General features: G+C 42.2%; 1 protein-coding gene across 3 annotated transcripts in view; it reads right to left on the reverse strand.

The window, feature by feature from the left end:
- The window catches only part of FSD1L (fibronectin type III and SPRY domain containing 1 like), a 39191-nt gene extending 15655 nt beyond the window's left edge, over positions 1-23536 (reverse strand). For all 3 annotated transcript variants that reach the window (XM_054178552.1, XM_054178551.1, XM_054178550.1), the window contains exons 1-9: positions 23491-23536; positions 18414-18509; positions 17513-17644; positions 14440-14541; positions 11072-11094; positions 8645-8766; positions 6957-7166; positions 6532-6630; positions 4802-4928 (exon numbers count right to left, since the gene is read on the reverse strand). In XM_054178552.1, coding sequence (XP_054034527.1) covers positions 4802-4928; positions 6532-6630; positions 6957-7166; positions 8645-8766; positions 11072-11094; positions 14440-14541; positions 17513-17644; positions 18414-18509; positions 23491-23505 — 926 coding nt within the window. In that variant the 5' untranslated portion in view covers positions 23506-23536. The remainder of the gene's footprint in view (positions 1-4801; positions 4929-6531; positions 6631-6956; positions 7167-8644; positions 8767-11071; positions 11095-14439; positions 14542-17512; positions 17645-18413; positions 18510-23490) is intronic.
- Positions 23537-24246: the final 710 nt, after the last annotated feature.

A 24246-nucleotide genomic window follows, 5' to 3' on the forward strand; every position in this document is an offset into this window, starting at 1 on the left:
TTGTGGGGGCAGCAGTAGGTGGGGGCAGCTCCCCTGCTCTCTGGGATCCCAGAGGGAGTCCAGGGAGTTTCCGTGCTGTTTTCTGATTGTAAATACTTGTATAATATTCTAAATACTGTGTATTTGTACATCTTCATTGCATTCCATCGTAGAGTGTAGCTTTTGCACTTTGTAAATACAGCTTCCATTTGCTTCCAACTGAGCTGGTCATGCTTAGTTAATGTGAATGGGAAACTTTAACCCACCCCAAGCAACAAGAAGGCCAAAGCAAGTGACTGTTCCTCAATTTTGCAGTGACAGGCTGAGCCTGAAGCCTTGTGCCCAAGACTGGGCTCCTCAGGACTTTACACTGACATGCTAGAGCAAGTCCACTGGATATCAAACAACATGATGCACAGGAAGACAATTCTGTTTGCTCAGCCTCGTGAAGACAAGAGCTAATATGCTGTCTTCAACAAGGTTAACAGGAAGGTACAAAGAAGATGGAGCTAGGCTTTTCTCAAAGGGGTGCACACTGATAGCTGAAAGGCCCCTGATACAGGAAACTCCAGCGAGGTATCAGGATATTCCTCCCCTTCCATGAAGCTGGCCTGAAAGAGGCCCAGAAAGTTGCCATTCTTTATTCCTGCATGTATTCAAGGCTCAGCCAGAGCAGACTGATCTTGCACTATTCTTACTCAGTGATTCTGAACAGCACACATCTGAGTGCCTAACATTCAACAGCCTGCCAGTAATTCTGTTGGAGTTCCTCAAGTATGTTTCCTGGATGAACAGTTGGTAAGTATGTTCAGGGCTGCCATTTTTACAAGAGTTATATTCCATTACCATTTCTTCTTCTGTTATCTGATTTGTTTTATTGGTACCTTTTCATCATCAGTGAGGGTTATGAGATAAATTCAAACATCTGTAGTACCCATATTATTAAACCTTAGGTTTTTCAAAAGGTAAAACCAGCCAGCTGTTTCTTTTTTTAATAGTAGGAAAGCTGTCTGTTCACCAGTAATGACCTGCAATACTGCTGAACACAGAACTACTTGCTTGCTGCATTTATCTTATCTACTGCACATGGTTTATGTGGCAAGGATTTGCTTGCAGGATAGCTGCAGGGGTGGCTTCTATGAGAAAATACCAGATGCTGCCCCCATGTCAGAAGGAGCCAGTGCCAGCTGGCTCCAAGATGGTCACTGCCACTGGGCAAGGCTGAACCGGTCAGTGACTGTGGTAGAGTCTCTGTGTAATGGGTTGGGGCAGATCCCCTCCCCACCACAGGCAGAAATAATGACTCAGACAAACGGATTGCAGAAGTGATGAAAGTTTAAATAGAAAGCAGTGAATGTTACAGAAAACCCAAAGTGCAGTGACAAAGAAAGATCCCATCCCCACCTGAGGGTGCATCCAAAACCCCCAGGGCTCCTTCTTCCCCCTCCCTCTGCTGGGCTAGTCTCAGCTGGCCAGGCCTGAGACTGCCCATCCCCCTGTGGCCTTGGGCCCAATCAGGCCATGGCCGGGAGATCTCTCCCCCAGTTACCAAGTCTCGGAGAGGGAAGGAAAGAGGAAGTGCCAGACTCCGCACTGGATCTTATAGTGGTGCAAAGAATTATGGTAGGAAATACACAATTTCCTGTGTCCGTCCCTCTGGGCTGGACTTCTGACACAGGAAGTGAATGCACCAGGGGGGCACCCAGCTCAAACTACAACACTCTGTGATAACATATTTAAGAAAGGGTAAAAAATGTCTGCCCAAGAGCAGTTGGGAATGGAGCAAAAATAGAGCCACCCTGCAGCTTGTGAAAGACTCCACAGCAGAGCTGGCAGATGTGCCCTGAAGAAAGCTGCAGCCCATGGAGAGCACAAACTGAAGCAGGCTCCTGGCAGGACCCATGGTCCTCTGGACAGAGCAGCCCATAGTGGAACAGGTTTGCTGGCAGCACTTGTGGCTCCATTTGAGAGCCACACTGGAGCAGTGTGGAAAGGATCCATGATGAGTGTCGTGGTTTAGGCTGGATGCTGGCCCAGATGCCACTGTGCAGGCCACACCTGGGAGGTCCCAAGGGGTGGGCCCAGCCCAGGGGGTGGTCACAGGGACCAGGTATTCCATTCCCATAATGCCCTGCTCCCCTATAAAAAGGCCATGCGGGGTCTTCACTTCCTCTTTCGTCCCCTGCTGCTGCCTAGGTAACATGGAGTGAGCTGCCTCCCTTGGGCCTGCTCAGGCCCAAGGCTGGGTTGGGGGGGGGGGGGGAAGAAAGAGCCCTGGGGGGGGGGTTTGGGTGTACCCCCAGGTGGGGATGGGATGTTCTTGGGTATGTTCTGGGATCTCTCTCTTTGTCATGGTGCTTGTGGGTCTCTGTAAAACTTTCATTGTTGTTGGTTATTGTTTTCCTATTTAAACTTTCATCACTTTTTGCAATCCGTTTGCCTGAGTCGTTATTTCTGCCTGTGGTGGGGAGGGGATCTGCCCCAACCCATTACATTTTGGCGCGCCAACGTGGGGCCAACTGCAGCTCGGATTGCAAAAGATGGAGAGTTTAAATTTAGTTCTGGGCGTCGGTTTGGGTTTGGAAAGTTGGGGCTCAGGTTTTGTTACCGGGGCGACTGTGTGAACTCCTGTGGACTGCAGAAGGATAGCTGGTGCGTGGCTGATGGCATGGAAGGCCCTGCTGTTGCTTGGGAACAGCGAGGGGTGGCTCTTTCTGTGACTTTCTGCCCAGGATAGCTTAAGAATGCTCGAGTAGCCTAAGAAGGCGAGACCTGCCTTCTCCTCGTTCTCTGCGGAGCGGCAGGGAGCGGAGGAGGGGCAGCGGCAAGCAGAGCGTGGTCGGCCCGCGGCCGCTGCGGGGGGCGGACACCCGCGGCGAGCGGGCAAGCGACTGCTGGAGGTGACTCGGACTCTGCATCGCGGCGACAGAGACGGCGGGGGCCGGGCCGGGCCGCGTTCAAGCGGCGGCGGCACCGCCTGAGCCGGGCTGCGTTCAGGCGGCGGCGGCAGCTGTAAATCTTTCCCTGGTGTTTTCGGGCATGTTCTGAAAACGGCGCCGAGCACCTGGCTCCGCCTCCTCTCTTCTCAGCGAGCTGTGCTGCAGCCGCCCCCTCCGGGGGAGGGCTGTGAACCGGATGTGGTGATGCCTCGGTATGTGAACGCCCCGTGGGGGGGCGATGTGCCTGCGATGTGCATTGGTGTAGCTTTGGACTGGCCAGAAGCGGTCGGTTGTGGTTCCCTGGAGGGATGGAAAAAGCGGTCGTGGAGCCTGATTGCTCCGACCGGCTTGCCCCAGGGGTGGAAAAAGCCGCTGAGAAACTGTAAATGCAGATAAAGGCTTGGCTGAGAAGTTGTGAGGTGTTTCCAGGTGACCAGGATGTCCCAAGGAGTCCACAAGGAATTCACACTGCAGGAGAAGGACTGCGTCGCTGGAGGTTCCATCATATGAGGAAGAACAACTGGAATGGACTGATGCTTGAGCCTGAATGAGAGACTGTGTGGAAGGACGCCCAGAAGAAGACATGGACTGTTGCTACACATGTCATAAGAGTTCTAATTTGATGATATGTTCTGGGTGCAGGGATTATGGTATGGAATAAGGGGTGGTCTGTCGTGGTTTAGGCTGGATGCTGGCCCAGATGCCACTGTGCAGGCCACACCTGGGAGGTCCCAAGGGGTGGGCCCAGCCCAGGGGGTGGTCACAGGGACCAGGTATTCCATTCCCATAATGCCCTGCTCCCCTATAAAAAGGCCATGCAGGGTCTTCACTTCCTCTTTCGTCCCCTGCTGCTGCCTAGGTAACATGGCGTGAGCTGCCTCCCTTGGGCCTGCTCAGGCCCAAGGCTGGGTTGGGGGGGGGGAAGAAAGAGCCCTGGGGGGGGTGTTTGGGTGTACCCCCAGGTGGGGATGGGATGTTCTTGGGTATGTTCTGGGATCTCTCTCTTTGTCATGGTGCTTGTGGGTCTCTGTAAAACTTTCATTGTTGTTGGTTATTGTTTTCCTATTTAAACTTTCATCACTTTTTGCAATCCGTTTGCCTGAGTCGTTATTTCTGCCTGTGGTGGGGAGGGGACCTGCCCCAACCCATTACAATGAGGCAGTTTGTGAAGGACTTGCACCTGTGGGGAGGGCCCATGTTGGACTAGTTCATGAAGGACTGTCTTCTATGGGAGGGACTTGACACTGGGGCAAAGAAAAGAGGGTGAGGAAGGAGAGACAAAGCATGATGAACTCACCACAACCCCATTCCCCATCCACCTGCTCAGAGGAAAGAGGCAGAGAAGTCAGGAATGAAGTGGAGCAGGAGAAGGGAAAGATGGGAGGCAAGATACTTTAAGATTTGCTCTTATTTCTCATTATGCTACTCTTTTGATTAGCAATAAATAAATTTAAATTTCTCCAACTCAGGTCTGTTCTGCCCATGACAGTAATTATGGAGTTATCTACCTGACCTTATCTTGACCCACAGACTTTTCATCATACTTTCCCACTGACCACTGGAAGAGGAGAAGTTGCAGAGCAGTTTAGTGGGCACCTGGTGGCTAGCTAGGATCAACCCACCACAGCTACAAATTATTTCAGCACCTTCAATGATACCTTAACCAAATATATTTTAAAAGTAAATCCCATCTAATGATTAAGACTAATTTCTAATAGCTTTAATAAACATCTGTGTGACAGGGCAAGGGAAATAAAAATTTCTTCCAAAGCAAGATTTCTGAATTTCCCAGTTTAAGTACTTTAATTCCTCCCTGCCTGATTGCATTAATTGCCAGCTGAGACATCTCAGACAACAAAACATTTACTAAACAGAGTTCTTACCTGCTTTTATTTTCCTTCCCTTTTATTTTTTCTTGACCTTTGCCTCCAGTAGGATCCCATTCAACATAGGTATCTTCAACTTTTAAGTTCAGATGAGATGAAGTACTGTCCAAACTGAACACAAATGCTGATCAAGACAAAATGCAGAATAGTGAAATGGTACAATGCTCTCTCCCAACAGCAGATATTACAGAAGCAGTAATAGCACTGCAGCAGAGAAAAAGAAACATTGTATTTTAGTCAGAAGCTTGTAATCAAGGTAAGGTACCCTTTGCATAAAGTCCAGCTATCTACTTCCAGTGTGTAGATTGTAACATAGGTTTTTTTCATCTTTATAATGCTGGAGTATCAGCAATTAAACTCAGCCAGTGCCTTCTGCTAGTTACATCCCACTCCCCAGGATCTTACAAATATGAATGATTAAAAAAAACAGATATGCTTATTTTCCACACAGTCTAACACTCTATGATTAGTAAGGATTGCAAACCTCAAGAATGCTAAATTTACAAGGTAGCACAGAGGCAGCCAGTGTTGAACTGTGAAATTGACTCTAGACACTAGACACAAGAGCAGTAGGGAATGAACACAACTGGAAGAGACTCAGTATACATTGCAGCCAAGTCCTTCATTCAAAATGAATACAGTATGTCAAGTTCCCTATTCTGTAGTGTCCAAATACCGTCAGATATTACAGTCCAGTTCTAAAAAAAAAGTATACTTGAGATTTTAAGGGTTTAAAGCTCAACAGCACACAAGTCTGAAAACCAGTGAGTGCAGTGAATGAAGACACTGAGTTTCTATGGACTGCTAAGTAAAGGAACTGAACTCAATAATGTTCACACAAAAATATGGGAGGCATTACTGCCCACACAATCAGACTTTTAATGGTACTCGAGTAAGGAATGTAAGTGGCTATTAAATGGATCCTACATATCAGACAAGGAACAACATTAAAGTTGTTTAAGAAAAATTAACAGAATGCTCATGAGCTCATTCAAATTGCATACGGCTTTGTTCTTATGAAGTAACATTCACAAGTATCAGAATTTATATTTTAATTATCCAGCTCCTATCAGTCATTTTGCCCTTTACACTAAAGGCTTGTCTATAATTAAAGTCTGAGGATCGTTATCTCCACCATAGCAGTGGAGATTTGTGCTCTGTTACAAAATATCACTTCTGAGGTTCCCCCCCCTCGGTTTATTCACAAAATGATTTCTAACACAGTGACTTAATTTCTGCAATTTGGAGCTACCTCTTTGTAAGTATTGACAGTGATCAGAATCTACAAAGTAAAACCAATCCTTATCAGCATCTTCTCTTTACAGAAAGATACTACCTGTCACATGCTGAGTACCAATAATCAGCCAATTTTAGATGCCCTAGGAGTCCTACTGATGCTCGGCCACAACATTAATAATTTCTTGGTGTATGTTGGCATGACACAGCAGAACATAACACTGTCGATCCATAGTATAAAACAACCAATGTCAAGCTCTGTTGGAAAAAGTTAAACACTAGAACTGAAGTAGTGATGTGCATGCTAGAAGGCCAGCTTTGTGTCAATAACCTTCTTAATCCTTTACAGAAATGGTTGTTAACACTTCTCACATAGGAAGCACGCTTCAGCAATGCTCATAAAGAAACAGACTTAACACACAAATTCATATATGAAGGCAGACCATAGGTGCAAAGTTCTATACATCTAAGGTTAGTCTTTCAAATTTTACCTTTGGTTTCCAGAGTCACAGGATCAGAGTACTCCCCCGCCACAGCTTTGTTGCAGGCTTGTACTCTAAAGTTCATATATTTTGTATCAAACTTCAGACCTAAAAAGTGAATGTTTAGAAACCTGAGTTGACATTGATTACTGATAATTTTTACAAGATGAAGATCTATTCCACACAGCTATCTTTCATTTATATCAATCTGAAAAAAAAAAAGCAGCTTAAATACCAGCGTTAACTTCATTTAATAAATGTTTGTCTGCAAAACCTCTAGGTCAAGAGAAAAGACAGAGCCACTGCTGTGCAGAGAACCTAAGACTCATGTGAAACAACTGAAGCTTTGTTATGTACAACAGGCACACTGTGAAACTTTCAAGCATAAAGAATTACATCAATGTTCTCAGTTTTGAAATAAAAGAAAACTTTACCTGATAATGTATATTCAGTTGCTTTAATATAGTCTATCATTTCCCAACGCTGTTCATCTTTCACTCGAGGAAGTCCATCAAAGTTAGTTTTCCTGTATTCCAGTACAAAATGATCGATTCTGCTGTCTTCTTCAGGCATTCTCCATGATACTGTTATGCAGTTATCAGCAACCAGACATGCTGCTGCATCGATCTCTGGAGCTTTAGGGACTGCAGAAAGAAAAGTGGAGATCAGTTTATATAAGAGAATGGACTGAATACTATTAATCAGTTCTCCTTGGATTTACCAAGTTCAGAAACTGCCCTTAGCCCAGTATGATAGATGACTAGGCTTAATATGAATTTTACCAAAATAGAAATGCACATTAGCTCTAGAGTGAACATGGGCATCAAATTTTCCAGATGTTTGTTTTCTGAGTAAGTTGGGCTGATGCTGTTCTGGAGGTATTACATAGGACATGCCAGAATACAGTGAACTTAAAAGTTATAAGCTTCCACTTACAATAACACTACACAAGATGCATATTAAAAGGCAAAACTTTTATTTATGAGCCTCTGGAAGGTAAGTACAGACATAGCCCACAAACAGTATCACTTAATCTACACTAGGACATTAGTATTTCCTGGTATATGAAGGTCTATGCTCAGTGCAATTTTGTTTGCAACACTTTGAGCTATCAGTATTTGAAGAGTAATTTGGTAGTTTGGCATTACAGCAGACTATCTTGATCCAGATACAAGACTCTGTTCATCCCTGCTGTTAGAGCATTACACTCCCACTCCTGTTAAACAGGTGCCCTGTGACCAACTTACCTACCTTATGTCCTTATCTTATGAAATACAGGCACCCAGAGCCTGAAACTAAAAGGTTAACTTCTGCCTAGAAACTGGCAGCTGACCTCTAGGAATAATGTTGGTAATTCACTACACCTGCTACCACATACTGACTCTGCAGCACACAAGATAAATGTGCAGAAATGTAAACTGATGCTGCCATGTCCTTAACAGATTTGGATTAGTGACCTAGAGATGAAACAATTTACATCCTGCCAGTGGTATTCTTGTCAGTATATTCTTGGTATCAGTCAAAGGCAAAGTGATTTAAATAGGAAAGCAATATCAACAAAAACATTTGAAGGATACATACTGCACCAAAGTTTACTTTCCAATCATACAAACTATGTATTGATGTGTATATTTGTTATTATGGTACTATCAGAACCCTAGTAGATTATCCCTCTCTTGCATTTTAGACTCTTTAAAGTGACATACTAGCTTACACTCCCACATATAACACTACTGCAGATGACTACACTTCAGACACAGAGCTAGCAGGTACATCCTTGAGAAACTTGTAACTTCAGGAAGTACAGAGCAACTGATGACTCAAGAAAAAAATGTGGTCAGGAAGACTCATTCTCACTTTTGAGACCACTGCTATTTTATGAAATGTTATATCATGTAGAAATTAAGACCAAAAAAACCCTTTTACCTCAAGGTATTCAGCTTAATATCCCATGAATGAGTTTAAGTAACCTGAAAAATTTGCTTATTAGAGTGCAAGAGGTGAATTTTTTGGCTTTTTTGGCATCTTGTTTGTTTTGTTGCTCTTTTGTTCATTGATTTTTTTTTAATCTAGTAAGTCATTCATATGGTAAGAAATTAAACTCTTCACATATAGATTTTACCTGGCAAAAACTTCACAGCCTGGAGCATGCGCCTTTCCAGAGCAAAGTCCACCATCAAGTGAGTCATGCTATCACTGACCTTTGGTTTCAGAGAGATGCGGAACGCTGAAGCCATTGTGACTCTAAGGTCAAGATAGCAGCATTAGTGAAATGTACTTTGCATTATTTAAGTCCTATAACCAGTTCAAATACAAGGAGTCAGATAATCTGAACGGTTAATGTCAAACAGTTAGCCAAAATACTTGATCAAAGACCAGAACATTTTTCTAATGGGCAACTGTCTGCCATTTAGCAGAGACTCCAAAACAGAAAGTTTGCTAACATGACTGTCTCAAAGAAAAACTTAAAACTTCTTTTAACAGTGAAAAATCTTGGATGAGACAGAAGAAACTCCTATCACTTAACACCAAATCAGTAGTATGGAAAAAATCTAAACCACTGCAGAATCAGGATGTTTCATATACTTAAAATTTTGAAAACTAAAACTTAGTTTAAAAGGTCCATACAATTTATTTCTCAACAAGATCCACTCATTACCTCCAAACCACATTTTCACATGTTAAATATTGCTCATAAGGCATTTAGAAACAGCAGTGAACATCCTGAATATTCTGATTTCATATGTACCTCTCATTTCATCAGAGGATGAAAAAACATTTAAGTTGCAGACACCATATTGCTTTGGAACATGCAAGTACCAGATCAGTTTTACATGACACACTGAAGCACACCTTCCATTTCCACTTCTGGTATCTTAGCTCAAACCTTATTTAGATTACTTCTGAAACACTCCTGTACACCATCAACTACACCACCAAAAAGAGCAGGACTCTGAAGTAACTCTGTACTTGTGTCACTCTGAAGACATTAGGCCACCCAGCAGAATTTGATTAACACTGATTCAGACCCCACATAGGTCCTAACTTCTGATTTTAAAACAGACACTCACCTAAAAAGTAACACACCAAAGAAAGTCAGCTGCAGACACCTGTATCCAATTTACACCCACTGATCTGTGGGACCCTTTAGAACACCTACTAGCTCCCAAGAAATAATTCACATTAAGTAATTCAGCAGTATGTAAGAGAGATTGTAAGCTAACTACAGGTCCATTAAAGAATGGCAACAACCAAAAAAGAAAACAAACAAAAAAAACAGGCAGTGAAGAAGGAGGAGGAAATATGAAGTTGAGTATTAAAGATGTAAGCATGGCAAGAATGACAAGACATTATAAAGTTTGGGATGTAAGTTAATTACTACACTGAACAGGAACATTGTAAAACACAAGTCAGTTTCCCATGACAGAGCTGATGCTCTGAAATTCAGTATGGGCTGTCCAACAAATTCCACTTCTTGGCTGAACATGTAAAGCAAAGCTCTACTTAAGGAAGCATAATTCTCTGTTTAGCAGTAAGAGAACACTGAGTAGTCAGTTTCAGGTTGCTTTTTACATTCTGTTTCAGCACCAGTCTTAGAGAACCAGCCACAACTGGCTCAAAAGGATTAGACACTACAGAATTTCAAGAAACTAAAACAGTATGAGGATGGTTATTACAGATAAAAAGGCCAGCGATTCCCACCACTGTCACTAACCCTCTGATTTGTTAATGACACTACATCTTCACTCTTGGAAAGGCAAATACTAATTTCTCTAGCAGTTCCTCGCCAGATTAGACCATGAGACTCTCCCTTCAAAACCTGTAATAGGAAGTCAGCCTATTGGGTCCATAATAGCAACACAGGCTGGAAACACCCCATGTGCTACATTTCAAAGCATTATGCACATAGAATCACAGAATCTGAAGCAAAAAGACTCTCAGAACATAGTTATTCTTCCAAGTGAAGAAAAATGGTCTTAGCATTTATTTTGAAACAGTTAAGTTTTGCTTTCTAAACAACAGTTTGAAACACAGTTCAAAGAGCAACCGGAAACAGCAATTTTACTGGCATTAGTCAAGAGTGACCTCCCTAGAAATACTTTAACAGCTGCAAGACTTTCTACATTCAAAAGGAAAACCATCTAGCCAGAGTCTGCAAGCACTTACAACTCCAAACAACATTCTCATACTTAAGGGGCAGAGTCAGCTTGAAACATTCTTAAATGTCAGCCATTATGTATTAATAAAAAGTTAAACTTATATTAATGATACATATTATATACTTCAAGAAAAAAATAACAGTGGTTGCTGCAGAGCTCTATGTCCCAGCATTAAAAACATCTTCCTCTTTATTAGGGTATAAGAGACAAACACACAGCAAGGAAAACCACAAGAAACCGTTTTAGTTCTCTCTCAAAAACTCTATGTCACAACAAACACTTAGAGTCAATGAATTTGATTTAAGCTGACTATGACCCTTTCAAAACAAATACATTTTCAAGGATAAGATTAATTCAAAGACACAAAAGTGATAGACTTTGTACTGTACCTATCTTTGATCTGTCTGGCAGCCTTGATTCATGTCAGGAAGAAGAGAGAAAGTAGTTAGGATTTCCATGCAAGTATCAACAGCAACAACATGCAAGAGGCTGAGAACAATGTCAGCTGTATTGCTCCAATTTGAAGGTCAAAATGAGGTCAACATTGTCATAAAAATAAACTTTCCCATACCTGCAACAATGTATCAACTCAGGAAAAAAAACTGATCTCAAGAACCCCAGCAAACTCCAAGTTACTCAACTTCCTGGGTATGACTTTGTCCCTTCATATTTCACTTGAACAGTTAAGATACTCTCCATCATATTTAAAAAGAACAATGCATCCAGGACAGCAAGATTTAACTATCATGCTATTTTCTGTGAAACTATAAAGTATTTATTAGTGGCATGTAGCTGTATTTGACCTGTTTGGCTACACAAAGGACGTACACTCTGACAAAACAAATAGGACTTGCTTTAACTTTCCTCTAAAAGCTACTGGGTTATTGTAACAGTATTTTCTAAAAGGCTCTTTCCATATCTTGCTCTTCAACAGTTTTTCCCAGTATTTAAACAGTATCACTGAAGCAGAATGCAAAAGTGGTAATGGTATACTTCAAGGAAATTTTAGCTGGTATTTGGAAAGACAAATCCCTGTCCCTCATCAGGAGGAACTGCAAACCTAAGACAGCATGTTACCGTCAAAGTAGTGATGGCTTAAATATTGAAACCACGCCTGAACACCGCTACTACATCTAGTTGTTGCCACTTAGTTGAGAAAAAAACACCACCACAGTTGCCTCTGCTATAAAACCCATTTTATATTCCCAAAGTGGGAAGCATTTACTTCAGAAATAATTTAGCTTAAGAAATAGTTTTGTTTTACTTCAAACCAAGGTTATTATAGGAAATACTGACTGATTTTCCCACAGGACAGCTGCAGACAAAAGAGTTACTCAAAACCAAAAGTATTCCTCACCCTCATAACCTCTACATCTTGTGAAATATACAGTAGCCAGGAACAGTCTTCTGCAAAACAGTCCTGGTTTAACTCCTTTCAGTTTAGTTTGTTTCCAGGCTACTGACAAAGACAGGTATCAGCCCACCTCAGATGTGCTGCCCAGCAATGTCAAATCACATCCTGTCTAACCATTGATCCCTCCTCTGTGCTTGAATTCACGTTCTTGTAACTTCTGGGTAGGCCAGTTTAGCAAACAAAGTCACCAAAAATCAAACATAGAAGCGGGGGGAAGTTTAATTACATGATTTTTCCCTCCGGAACTGATTTTCTAGGAGATCCAAATAAGATTTGAACCAACAAAAGAAAGTCAGGACTCAAGCTACCCTTACTGGATCACTTGGTATTGCTATGAGCACAGCAATAGCTATACCTAGCTAATAAGCATGGCAATATTATCCTTAAATGCTGTATCTGAAGGCACATTTAAAAGTTCACTGAGTTAGAATTAGAATAGAAGCCTCAGACTTCAAATTTGAAGATATTTGCTTTCCAGTAAACAGTCAGATAACTTTACTTAATGCATTTGATTGAAGGGGGGAAAAAAAGGGTGGCATTGGAATTGTTAGAAAAGAAACCATTTACAGTAAGTTCACAGCTACATTCTGCATAGTGCTAAAGAGCTAACTTCATTTTTTGCACATCACTGTGACAAGGCAGTAAGGACAATTCAAACTCCAAGTCCCAAGTAAAACGCTCAGTTTAGGAATTGTCATTCTTCAAGGCAAATATATCAAAGCTGACACTCAGGATGCATGACAGCACATAAACGCATTGCCAAAAGGTGTAACTGACACAGTGAAACATCTTTCCTGCCCAATCTTTTAGAATAATTTGTGTCCCTGCTCCTGTTAAAATGCAGAAACACAGAAATAATTAGGTCTTGGATTTGGCATGACTGACCCCACTACTAACACAAGGATTCCTACAGCAAGCCTATTGTACAGGGCCAGTGTATATGTAGAATCGGTTTATTAACTTGTAAGTATATTCTTCCAGTTAGATACATGTTGCCTCATTTACAAGCCTGCTGTGGTGAAGTATGCTTACCTGTATTGGAATCTCAATGCCAGGTCCAAACCAGGCTCTTGCCTACACATCATACAAATGCATTAGAAAGTTTTAGGGAATCAAGGAAGAGTTGCCCTGGATTCAGTTTTGTAAGGTCTTTCAGGACAGTTATAGAGTTCAGGGTTTCAAATTAAAGATAAACAGCTTGCATGAAGCTCTGCAAAACACACACCTTGTCGTTCACAGACAGCTACAACTAGAATACAGCGACCACAGAATCACAGAATGGCTTGAATTGAAAGATACATTAAAGATCATCTAGTTCCAGGGACACCTCCTACTAGACCAGGTTGCTCAAAGTTTCATCCAGCTTGGTCTTAAAACACTTGCAGGGATGAGGTGTCCACAACTCTGGGCAACATGTTCCAGTGCCCAACTGCCCTCATGGTAAAGAGTTTCTTCCTATTGCCCAGTCTAAATCTACCCTGCTCTAGCTTAAAAACACTGGGCCTTGTCCTATCACCACGGGCCCTTATAAAAAGTCCCTCTCCAGCTTTCCTGTAGGCTCCCTTCAGGTACTGGAATGGTGTCCCTGGAGCCTTCTGTTCTCCAGGTTGAACTAGAGCCAAGTTCTTCAGCCGGTCCTCGGAGGAGAGGTGCTCCAGCCCTCTCATTACTTTTGCGGCCCTCCTGTGGACTGTCTCCAACAGACATCCTCTATTGTCCTTCTTGTGATGGGGGCTCCATAGCTGGATGCAGTACTCCAGGTGGAGTCTTACAAGAGCGGAGACAGAATCATCTCCCTTCACCTGCTGGCCACAACGCACCTTTTGATTCAGCACCCAGGATACAGTTGGCTTTTTGGGCTGCCAGTGCACATTACTGACTCATGTCAAGCACCTCATCAGGCAGCAAACATTTGAAGACTCTCTTAAAGTGTAATGTAACAGTAATGACAGGTCACTTGCTACAGCTCTGCATGCTGGCCATCACACATTTTGTAAATATTTTTCCAGTTTTAGATTTATTTTGCCCTCACTTTCTGGGTTCACTTACCTAGCATTAGTGCAAATGCAATTAGGAATGACACTATACCAGAAGGCGTTCCTCTCCCTCCTCCCCCACCTCTAAATAAGCCAAAAAATATTTTGTTAGAGAGCATAAAAATTCAAGACTATAGTGCTTGACTTGACCCTAGTGGGGTTTTAATTGCATTTTTCACTTGCCTCTCTATACTTACTTTCAGCATTTCTGGTAAGTTTGCAGGATTCAGACAGTAATGCCAATGATACTTTGAACCAACAGAAGCATCAGTATCTGCCTTATGCACATCCATTTAATGTTTTCTACCTTTAAGAATTCCACAGGGTCCTTTATGTCCAGCGACTGCGCAGCAAGCTCCAGCAGCTCTTCAGAACTCTCTAGGGCATTACTACACTGACTAAGCTGATCCTGAAGCAAAACCAGAAAGTAAGAATAATTTAATTAAGTTACATTTTAGAAGTGGTTTACAAACTAGAACTACATGGCTTTGCTATGCATTTGTAACAAATTATTACCTTAATTGATCAAGGCTATTACCTCTGGCATATCAGGTTGATTAGAACCTCACTGTACTGGAGCAATGCACAGTGATATATGGCATAACCTCTAAACCAAGAGGAAAATGCTGGATAGGTGGTGATGTCCAATTTAAAAGTCAGCTTTCTTTAAGGTCTATCTCTTCCACCATGAGAATCTTCATAAGCAAAGACATGCTCACATCTGTGTGCATTACAATTTCTGTTTATAGAAATTGCATTCTAATTATATTCTAAATTGCAGTTTATAGAACTGCATTCATTAGTGAACTGGTAGTGTTCAGTGTATGAGTAACCTTGAAAAAGGCAATGATTTTATTCTCAACCACTCTAGAACTGTCACAGACAGTACTAAAAATCAATATTATCTGTGTAATCAATGGGGATCATGGAGGAAGAAGGACAGAAGATAAATTTATTTCAGTATTATCTAAAACTATCATTAGTAGATTACCAGGTCTAGTGTATAAAACAGGTCACAGAGAACTTTCAGTATTACTTAATGGAGGTATATTAGTTTTGAATACACTGCAGGATCCTAAATACACTGTAGGTTAAACAAGATCTGCATTTTAAACCTACCAGCAGATTTTGCAACCTTATTCAAGATACAGTTGTTTCCTGTTCATGTGACACCTAACATAGTAACGCAGAACAAGTCAACTGCAAATAATTATTTATCTTCAGAAAAGAGATCTTGAGCTAGAATAGGCTTTGTCTCAAAAGCAACCAAACCATTACATCAACTTCAACAAGAGACTGTTCTAAAACACTTCAGAAGTTTAACTAGTTTTGGCAAGTTGACCTGGGCCAGCTGCCCCTCAGATTCCAAGAATAAACTATCAACAAGGAAACAGTTCAACAGCTAGAAGTTTGTACACAGTTTCCACATATAATTCTGAAGCATGCCATTAGCACAAGCTACCATTCATCTAATACAACTGCACTCCTGTTTGGAGAATATCCAGTGCTGACAAACTCAGATATGCCATGATACTCCCAGTACATCCCAGGCAAACACTTCAAGAAAAAGAGAAACAAACACCAAGAGGCATTTTCAAACAGCTTTGCAGAAACAGCATGGTAACTGGATGCTTCCATTAGCATCCTACCATGATGCGTCAGGATTTGGGAATTAGAAATTACTTGCATCATTAAAATATACTGCTCCAAGATGAAGCAATATTAGAAAAGCAAAGTTGTAAGGACATTTTCTAATTTTCAGCCTTAAATTCCAAGGAAATTACTTGGGAAGGATCAAAATATTAAAATCTTACCCTGTCCCAGCAATATGTAGCTCCAGTATTTTAAGTTACAGCTTATTCTCAACAAGAGCATCCAGTCAACTACAGAAGACTAAGTACAGTACAACCACTTCAAGAGACTAACAAATAAAACAACTCAATTCCTTTAAACAGGATGTTTAGACCTCACTGAAGTTCCCTGGTTTCCTCATATAAAGCTAATTTTTAGTGCCAGCAAAAGATAATGGCTTGGATTGATGCATTCAAAGCAACATTTTTCATCTGTTAGTTTGGTTTGGTAGATTAACTGTCAGGAAAAACACTCTTGCAGTGCCTCAGTTACAGACAAGCTTGGTCTGTCATCAAGTGACCAGAATGTCTGTTATGACTATAGTTAGAGAACAGCCTCAGCTGAAAGATAAGTAGGGCACTCAACAACTGTGTCACTGATCTGTAACATTGCACCTGTCGTCATCCTTTTCTAAGTTGCAGTTCAGCTGTTCAACACAAGGTATGGGGCAGGAATTCTTGATACAGTTGCATTACAGTGAAGAGCTTTCAGAAAAAACTAGGTTCAACCACACCTGAGCTTGATCAAATTAGATTAGCTACAAGAAAATTAACAGAAAATACCAATGGTAATTCAAACTGACAGATGAGTAAGCACCAAAACCATTTTCAGTACCAGAACCATTTCTTGCAAAATTAACTGATTTTTTCACTAGAAGCTAGAACAACTGATACATGCCACAGCTGAATTTCTTCCATGAGCTGTTCATTGAGAAGTACTTTAAATACTTAAATCATTTACTTATACCATTTAAAGAAAAAAAGCTGGAGAAATGTCTTCTGCTTAAAAGATTCAACTGTGCTTTGGCCCCATGCAACCAGACTCTCTTAAAGATCTGTACTCACTGCTGGAAAACATAAGACTTTCAGTGTGTTTCAAAAAGTTAAGCTTTTGTTTCTGTTTCTCCAAAACCCACTTGAAAGATTCTCAGGTATGAAGTTACAGAACCACAAGCTGATAAAGTTCATGTACCTGCTCTAGTAGCAGACACCAGCGCACCACCTGTTCCCACTCTATTTCCACAGGTTGTCTGCTGTGCATATACAGTCTGCCTCAAGTTAACAAGCAGCAGCTGAGCCAACAGAAGACCTGCCTTTGTGCTTAGAGTACTCAGTGTTACTCTCAACTTTTAAGTTCATGACTGAGCAAATCACTTAGGCATGTCTACACGTTCCAATGCTCAGACTGTAGAAAGAAACCAGTTACAGTTGAGAGGCTGCTCATTAATTTGAAGATACTAAACATATGTAAATCCTGCTACTATGCAGCTCCACACCACCTGTAAGCTCTATGGGTAATACCACTTACTTTCTGCCAAACAATGCTGAGAACACAAATATGCTAGAGACCATAAACCACCCTAGAAGAAGGTATGAGAAAAAGCACTTACCTCAAAGAAACATTTACCTTACACTTAATGCATTTCTCACAACACTACCAAAATCTCCTTCTCAGTTAAGATTTTAAACTAGGAGTTTCAAACTGATTCTATTCAAGTGCAAAAAATACAGATGTAGTTATGTCGTTACCTGCAAAGCTTGAATTTTACGAGCCTCTTCTTGCTGAATAGTGTTGGACATGCTCCCCTTCATTTCATCCAATATAGAATACAGACCATCAAATTCTTCATCCAACTCACTGATTGCATTAGAAGAGTTTACCTGAGAAGATAAATGAAACAGCTGCAATTCATCCTGGAAAGAATGCAGACTAGTCTTTTAGGCTGGAAGCAGGACAGAAATCCATGAAAATTCCATGATAGTCAAACTTGCACAAAGCCAACACACTGAGCAACTTTGCTCCATGACAAAAGGCCCTTATTTCCTTATAACAATTTTATATATACTGCCTCATGAGGTAGCTATCCAGTCCCATATAAAATGGTTTAATGTGGTACTAGAAGTTGCACTCTAGAAACCAGCTTAAAGACTGGCTGGATTATTTCCATTTCTGCAGCTGACTTGGCTCAGATTTAACATGAAACAAGCAGCTTGCATCTTATTGAGAGGCTACAGGAACCTAAACCTCATCCTACTGTAGATGCTGTGAAAATTAAGTCAAATTTCATTTAATCCCAAAAATTTGTAACTGCTGAACAGAGGGAAAGAATTTAAGTATTAGGAAGGTCTCATCTTCCAGTTTGCCAGTAAGACTAAAAATCAGAAAACCAAATAGACTGCTTTCAACTTGCATCAAAATCCATATTCTTTCTTCCACACAAATCAAAACCTGTAACAGCTTTTAGCATGAAAAGCAAAACCACCACACCTTTTACCTGGAAAGATATTTCATTAAAAAGAAAAAAGTGCTTTTCTATGTGGTTCCAATTCTTCAACACATATCCTTTATACACGACCTAGTCTGAGGCTGACAAAACTGGAAAGCTGACCCTGTCTCAGCTACAGCCTATAAGCTTCAATGTATATATACCTGAACGTTTCTTATCGTATGGTTCAGCATGTCAATGAAGTTGTGTATTTCATCATTTTTGTTCGCTAGAGTAGAGACAATCCTTTGCAGAGTCTCCTAGAATTACAAAATCAAAGGAGAGAAGTTGTAGCAGAGGCTTGCAATATTTCCAACCATCACCATTTCAACATACATGGGAGACTCATCATACACACTCCAGGTGTTGTGAATTCAACTCATTTTGTTAGGAAACTGAAAGAATATCAAAGGCCTAACAAGCATTCCAATAAACTAAAGATTTAAGAGTTTAAGAGAAGTTTCAGAGGAATCAAGAATGTGGTTTATGATACACCTCTGTTTCAAATGTTTTGCCACCCTGCAAGTCTCAATTCATTTAAACCTACTGGAAACATACTCAGCTATATGCAACCAGATGTGAATGCTAGTACTTGCAAAATCAAATATAGAACCAATATTTAAAAAAAAACAACAAAGAAACAAAAACCCACAAACAAACCAACCAATCAAAACAAAACACCTGGTAAAAGTTAACCGAGAAGAAAAATTGTCTAAAGAAGCTAGTGCTAAATAGCTAAGCTGGTAGTTCTACATACAGAACAAAACTTTCAACAGTTATTTTTGAACTTATTCTACAAGTGGTAAACTATTTCAGTAAATAATTTATATATGCTAATTGAAAATTACCTCAAAGAGGAAAGCTAAAAAAGAGGATCAAAATCACTTATCTGGTGTATTACTCCATCAGTGGATTCAGCTCTCAAGAGAAATACTGAGAGCAGCAAAACTGCCAGGGACATCAAAATGCATGTTTAAACTAAATAAAGCTAGCAAGTCTAATGTGATTGAGTAGTCGGTCTCGCATTCTAAAAAGCTGACAGAAACACATCAATTCTTGGTACCCGAACACTGGCAAAGTTGTGCCATTAAAGCTCAAAGCATATCAACATACCTAAGTAAAAATAAAGGACAAGGTTGAGGAAGTACCTAAGAATTTTCTAGCATTTAATTCAGGATGATTGATAACAAATTACAGAAGCAACTTTGACTCTATAATCCTATGCTTGGCTCTAAAGAAAAGCATAGCTTGCCTTAACTGCAATTAAGACATTATTAATCAGTTTGACTCTGTTTCAAGTCACTTAGGTTAACATGGTCACTTGACAACTTTCAGGAAATCGAGATATGGGGAGCCAATAAGCACACCTTAAAAACAGCCAGGCCACAAAAAAAAAAGATACTGCAGAGGTCCTGCCCATAAAAAAATCTCTTAATGACCATTTACTACTTAAATCACATTAGTTTGCTAAAAATGTTTTATCCCTTCACAACATAACAACTAACACCACCAACACTGTGTTCCATATGTGGAGTCTTCGCTACTAGTCCTAAGCTTTGCTCACATCTGTTTCTTCTGACCTCTTCCTCAGCAGTTTTCAACAAATCTGCAAAGAAGCTGCAGATTGGCACTCACCCATCTGCACCACAACATGCTCACAAAATTAAACCACCAGCAGAGGAAAGTAAAATTTTACCGCTTTTACCAGAGGCATTGTGATGGTGTTATGTAAAGATGTAACAGACTGGATTGTAATGATTGAAACTAGAACTCCTGAGATCAATTTTTATATCAGTTAGCAATTTTGGATCATTAGGGAATCTTTTCCCTGTCTGCTTAAAACCAAACACATTCAAAGACATTAAAATAGGAAATGAAATGCCATTGTCCAGCCAGCTGCTTCGGCATTCACTGCTGACCAGAGGCAATTGTTTTCACATGCCACACAGCCCACAGTTAAGCTTTAGATCCTATAAACTTAACTGTCAATTTGGATGAACAAGAAACTCCCAATCCTCTTTCAGTTAGGATTTTAGGGCTTGCTTACCCCAAGAAAAATATTAACCTTATTGTACATACTACTGAACAATGGCTTTGGATTTTAGAGCCATGTACAATTACAGGAAAAGATTCACACGTGAGGAATGATTAGAAAACCTTTATACAGCCATATACCTGCCAGCAACTGGAAGATAGCTGCCAAACAAGTTTCTCCACCACATCTAAAATTGAAGTCAACTGACCAAACAGGAGACAGTAGAGCACTTCCTAACCATTACCAATTTCTCCAAAAAGAAATCCTACCAAGTTTTGTCAAACAAGTTTAGATGCCTTCTACAAATGCAGAAGCAAGATGCCTATCCACCAGCAGCAGACAGAATTTTTTGTAAACAATGCACCAGCCACAAGAGCAGAAAGTTGGGTTTTAGGAACTATTAACATAGTATTTTCTAGTGTCACTTTCAGTTCACTAATACATAATTAACAGACTTTCTTCCAAATATACCAGGACAAATGCCAAATCCAAAACACTGAACTGCTGCCATTTCTTTCCTTGACAGGAACTTCTGAAAAGTCACAACTGATTTTAACAAAAAGGGTGCTAGAAAACCCACCAATTTTATAAATCAACTGCAAATGCACCAAGCTGAGGGAAGCTTCTCCATATTGAAGGAAATTTCAATCTGTTGCCCAATGACAGACATATTTTATTGAATCCCAGTACAAATAATTTTCTTTTTGTTTCCTCTCTGCCTAGTTGTGGCAGTTTAGGCTGGGTCCTTCCTGTTCCTGCCATGTAAGTTACACCTCTGGCATCCTGAGCGTCCGACCCAGTAAGGTAGACACAGGAAACAGTGTATTTCATACCCATAATATCCTGCTCCATAAAAATCCACCTGCAAAGTCATTCTCCTCCTCTTTCTTCCCTCTCTGCTCTCGTGGGAGATGCTCCCTGTCAGGTAATGGTGGGGGAGTATCTCAAGGCCTCTTAAGCCTGGCTAGGCCTAATGCCAGGAGGAGGAGGGGCAGGGGCTGCAGTCTCAGACCTGGCCAGCCTGAGACTAGCCTAGGAGTGGAAGTGGGGGGGAAGACAGATCCCTGGGGGTTTTGGGTACACCCTCAGGTGGGGCAAAGGGAAGTGCTGGGAGGCTTTTGGATGTGCTATAGGGGACTCTGTATGCTTTGGGATTCTTTTGTCACTATGCTTGTAGCTTCTGTAAAACACTTGCTGCTTTTCCATTTAAACTTTCCATCACTTTTGCAATGCATTTGTGTGAGTGTCATTCTTTTGCCCCTTTCAGGGCCAAGAGAGGATCTGCTTGGCCTCAAACTAGGACACTAGTAAGCATTACATGAGGTCAGGTTCAAATTTCTTTTCAAAACGCTATGGCATGTTTACTGCAGATGGCATTTTTCTGCTGTCAATGAGCTTCACACTGCTCTTCACTTTTATGTTCTTATTCTCAGAATCTAATACGCGCTTTGCAGGGGAAAAAAAAATACACAACACTTATAAAGCAACAGTGTGGATGCACAAGCAATGCATAGTATAAAAGGACATGAAAACATGTAAGAAGCCCTGCAACATGTGGTGAATTGTAGTCTTGCCAGAAGCATAAAAGGGGACAACATACCTTTCTTTGAACAGTAGGTACATAACATCACATAGTACCTGCTGAAACAGATGGGCACCTCAAGAAAGTTAAAGAATCAACTTCAACAAATTAAGCAATTATATCCATTTTGTTTAAGAAGCAAGTTATCCACTTGCTCATGATCATACTGAAGTCAGAACAGTTCCTAAAGCAGCCTCGGGCCTCAGACAATATCCCATGGCATTAACCTTCACGGGCAGATCAAATTTCAAACAAAACAACACACTTAGCCTCCCTCAATTAATCATCTGCGTTTGTTCACACCCTGCAGTTGCAAAAGCCTGAAGGAGTACTTGACACAACGCATGCGACAACGGCAAATTAACAAAGTATTGTAAAACATGAGACCGATTTAAATTTCACTACTGTATTCAGAACCTCTGAGCAGCACTGAAATTCAAATATGATCAATGACACTGCTCAGGAACACCCACCTAGACCAACCACAACAGCTGCAGCCCTCATTAATGCCTTCTGACAGAGACTATTCTTACATAAAGCAGGCAAAAGCAGACAAATTTAAATGTACATTTACATTGCATTAGATACATTCTGCTATCTACCAAAAGCACACTTTTCTGGCACTTCACATCTTACATTCCAAAAAATCTCTAAGTATTAAGTAGCGATGCACAAACACCTTAAATAAAATAGCAAAAATATGTGATCTGTGAGTTTCAAGCCGCTAGCAGTGCTAATTAGCCAGAACCTATTCACAAGCCAGTTTCCAGGCTAAGGAATTAACGTCTTCCACGGTCTGTAACTGAAGTCCTTTCAGACTGCTAGTATGAAAGCCAGAAGGCTGACTCAGAACTCTGTACAGAGATGGCATAGATGCAGAGATGGCATTTTTAGAATGCTCATCCCAGGGGCAGGCACGTGGAGCCTAGACCCAGGAGCAGAGGCTCCTCAAGTGATTTCCTTGAGTGGGTAGACGGCAAGTAAGGGAAGGATAGAATTACAAGGTAGCAGCTACAGAAAAAAAAAAAGAAAACAAAACAAAACTACAAGACGCTTTCGGTAATTACTTCCCTTCAGCATAGGATTGCATGAATGGGCAACAGAAGGCCCTATGTATGCACCATAATTACTTATGACAGGAATACACAATGTGAAAGAGCTCTACACCAGCGATGTACTTCATTACCAAGTAGCAACGGCTGCTGTCACGCCAGCACCCGAAGCCAGCAGACGTGGAGAAGCTCCTCCTGGCAGGCGCCCCGCCACCCCGCTCACGCTCCTCTCGAAGGGAGGAGGCCTCCCCGAGCTCCCGCAGCAAGCCAGATGGACTGGCTCCTTTCCTGCAGCGGGTAATCTCCTCAGGCAGTCAAACTGAACACCGAACAACGAAGAGACGCCGCGGAAACGCCCCACCCGCCTTCTCGGCGGCTGCCAGCGGCAGCCCCGAAAGCTCGTTGCAGCCAAGGGCCGGCGGCAAAGCCAGCTGACGGAGGCCAGGCTCGCTTTCCGCCCCTAAACAGCCCAGCCTAAACCAGCTCAGCTCAGTCCAGCCCGGCCCAGCCCAGCCCAGCCCGGCCACCCGACGCGACCCGTGAGGAGATAGGCTATCGCCGGCGGCACTCACTCTCTGCTCGTCCATGATGACAGAGCGAGCGAAGCCAGGGCCGGCAGCAGCACCCGGCTGCGAACACGCTCGCCACCACCACCTCGGCGAGCCCGAGCCCGCCCCCGCCCCGCGCCGCGCCGCGCCGCGCCGCACAGCACCGCCCCGCACAGCACCGCCCCGCCCCGCCCCGGCAGATGAGCACACACTTGCGCATGCGCATTACCCGAAACGCACTCTTTCCCCGCCCCCCCGGCCGCACGCGGGCGGCACGTGGGCCTGCCCTCACTAGGAGGCACCTTTGGGCATGCGCAGTCGCAGCCGACCGCAGCATGGCGGGGCCGGCGGTTAATGAGCGGCTCTGCTTCCGCCTGTTCGAGTCCCGGCAGCGACCGCAGAGGGGTGCGGCGAGAGTGGTGCGGCTGGTTCTAGTGTGAACTGGCAGTTGTCAGTGGTCGCCCCTTTGTCCGTGAGCCGGGCCGGGAGAGTTGGAGTACACGGGGTGCATGTGCCCCTTTGGAGCACACTTCAGAACATAGTTTGGTGTGCATCATTAGTGATTGCACTTGATCTTGGAGGTGTTTTCCAGCCTTAATGGCTCCATGATTCAATGTCAGGTGTGCCACCACCTCCTGGTAGGCACGGGGTATGATGAGCCCCAGGCGCTGCACAGGCCCCTGGCACTTGCCTCCTACTGCACATTGCAGGGAAGTGCCCTGCTGGCAAGTGATGCAGTGTGGCCAGGAAGGTGGTGCCCTTGGCCCAGCATTGTACAAC

This window comes from Dryobates pubescens, chromosome Z, assembly GCF_014839835.1.
Source record: "Dryobates pubescens isolate bDryPub1 chromosome Z, bDryPub1.pri, whole genome shotgun sequence".
Lineage (NCBI taxonomy): Eukaryota > Metazoa > Chordata > Aves > Piciformes > Picidae > Dryobates > Dryobates pubescens.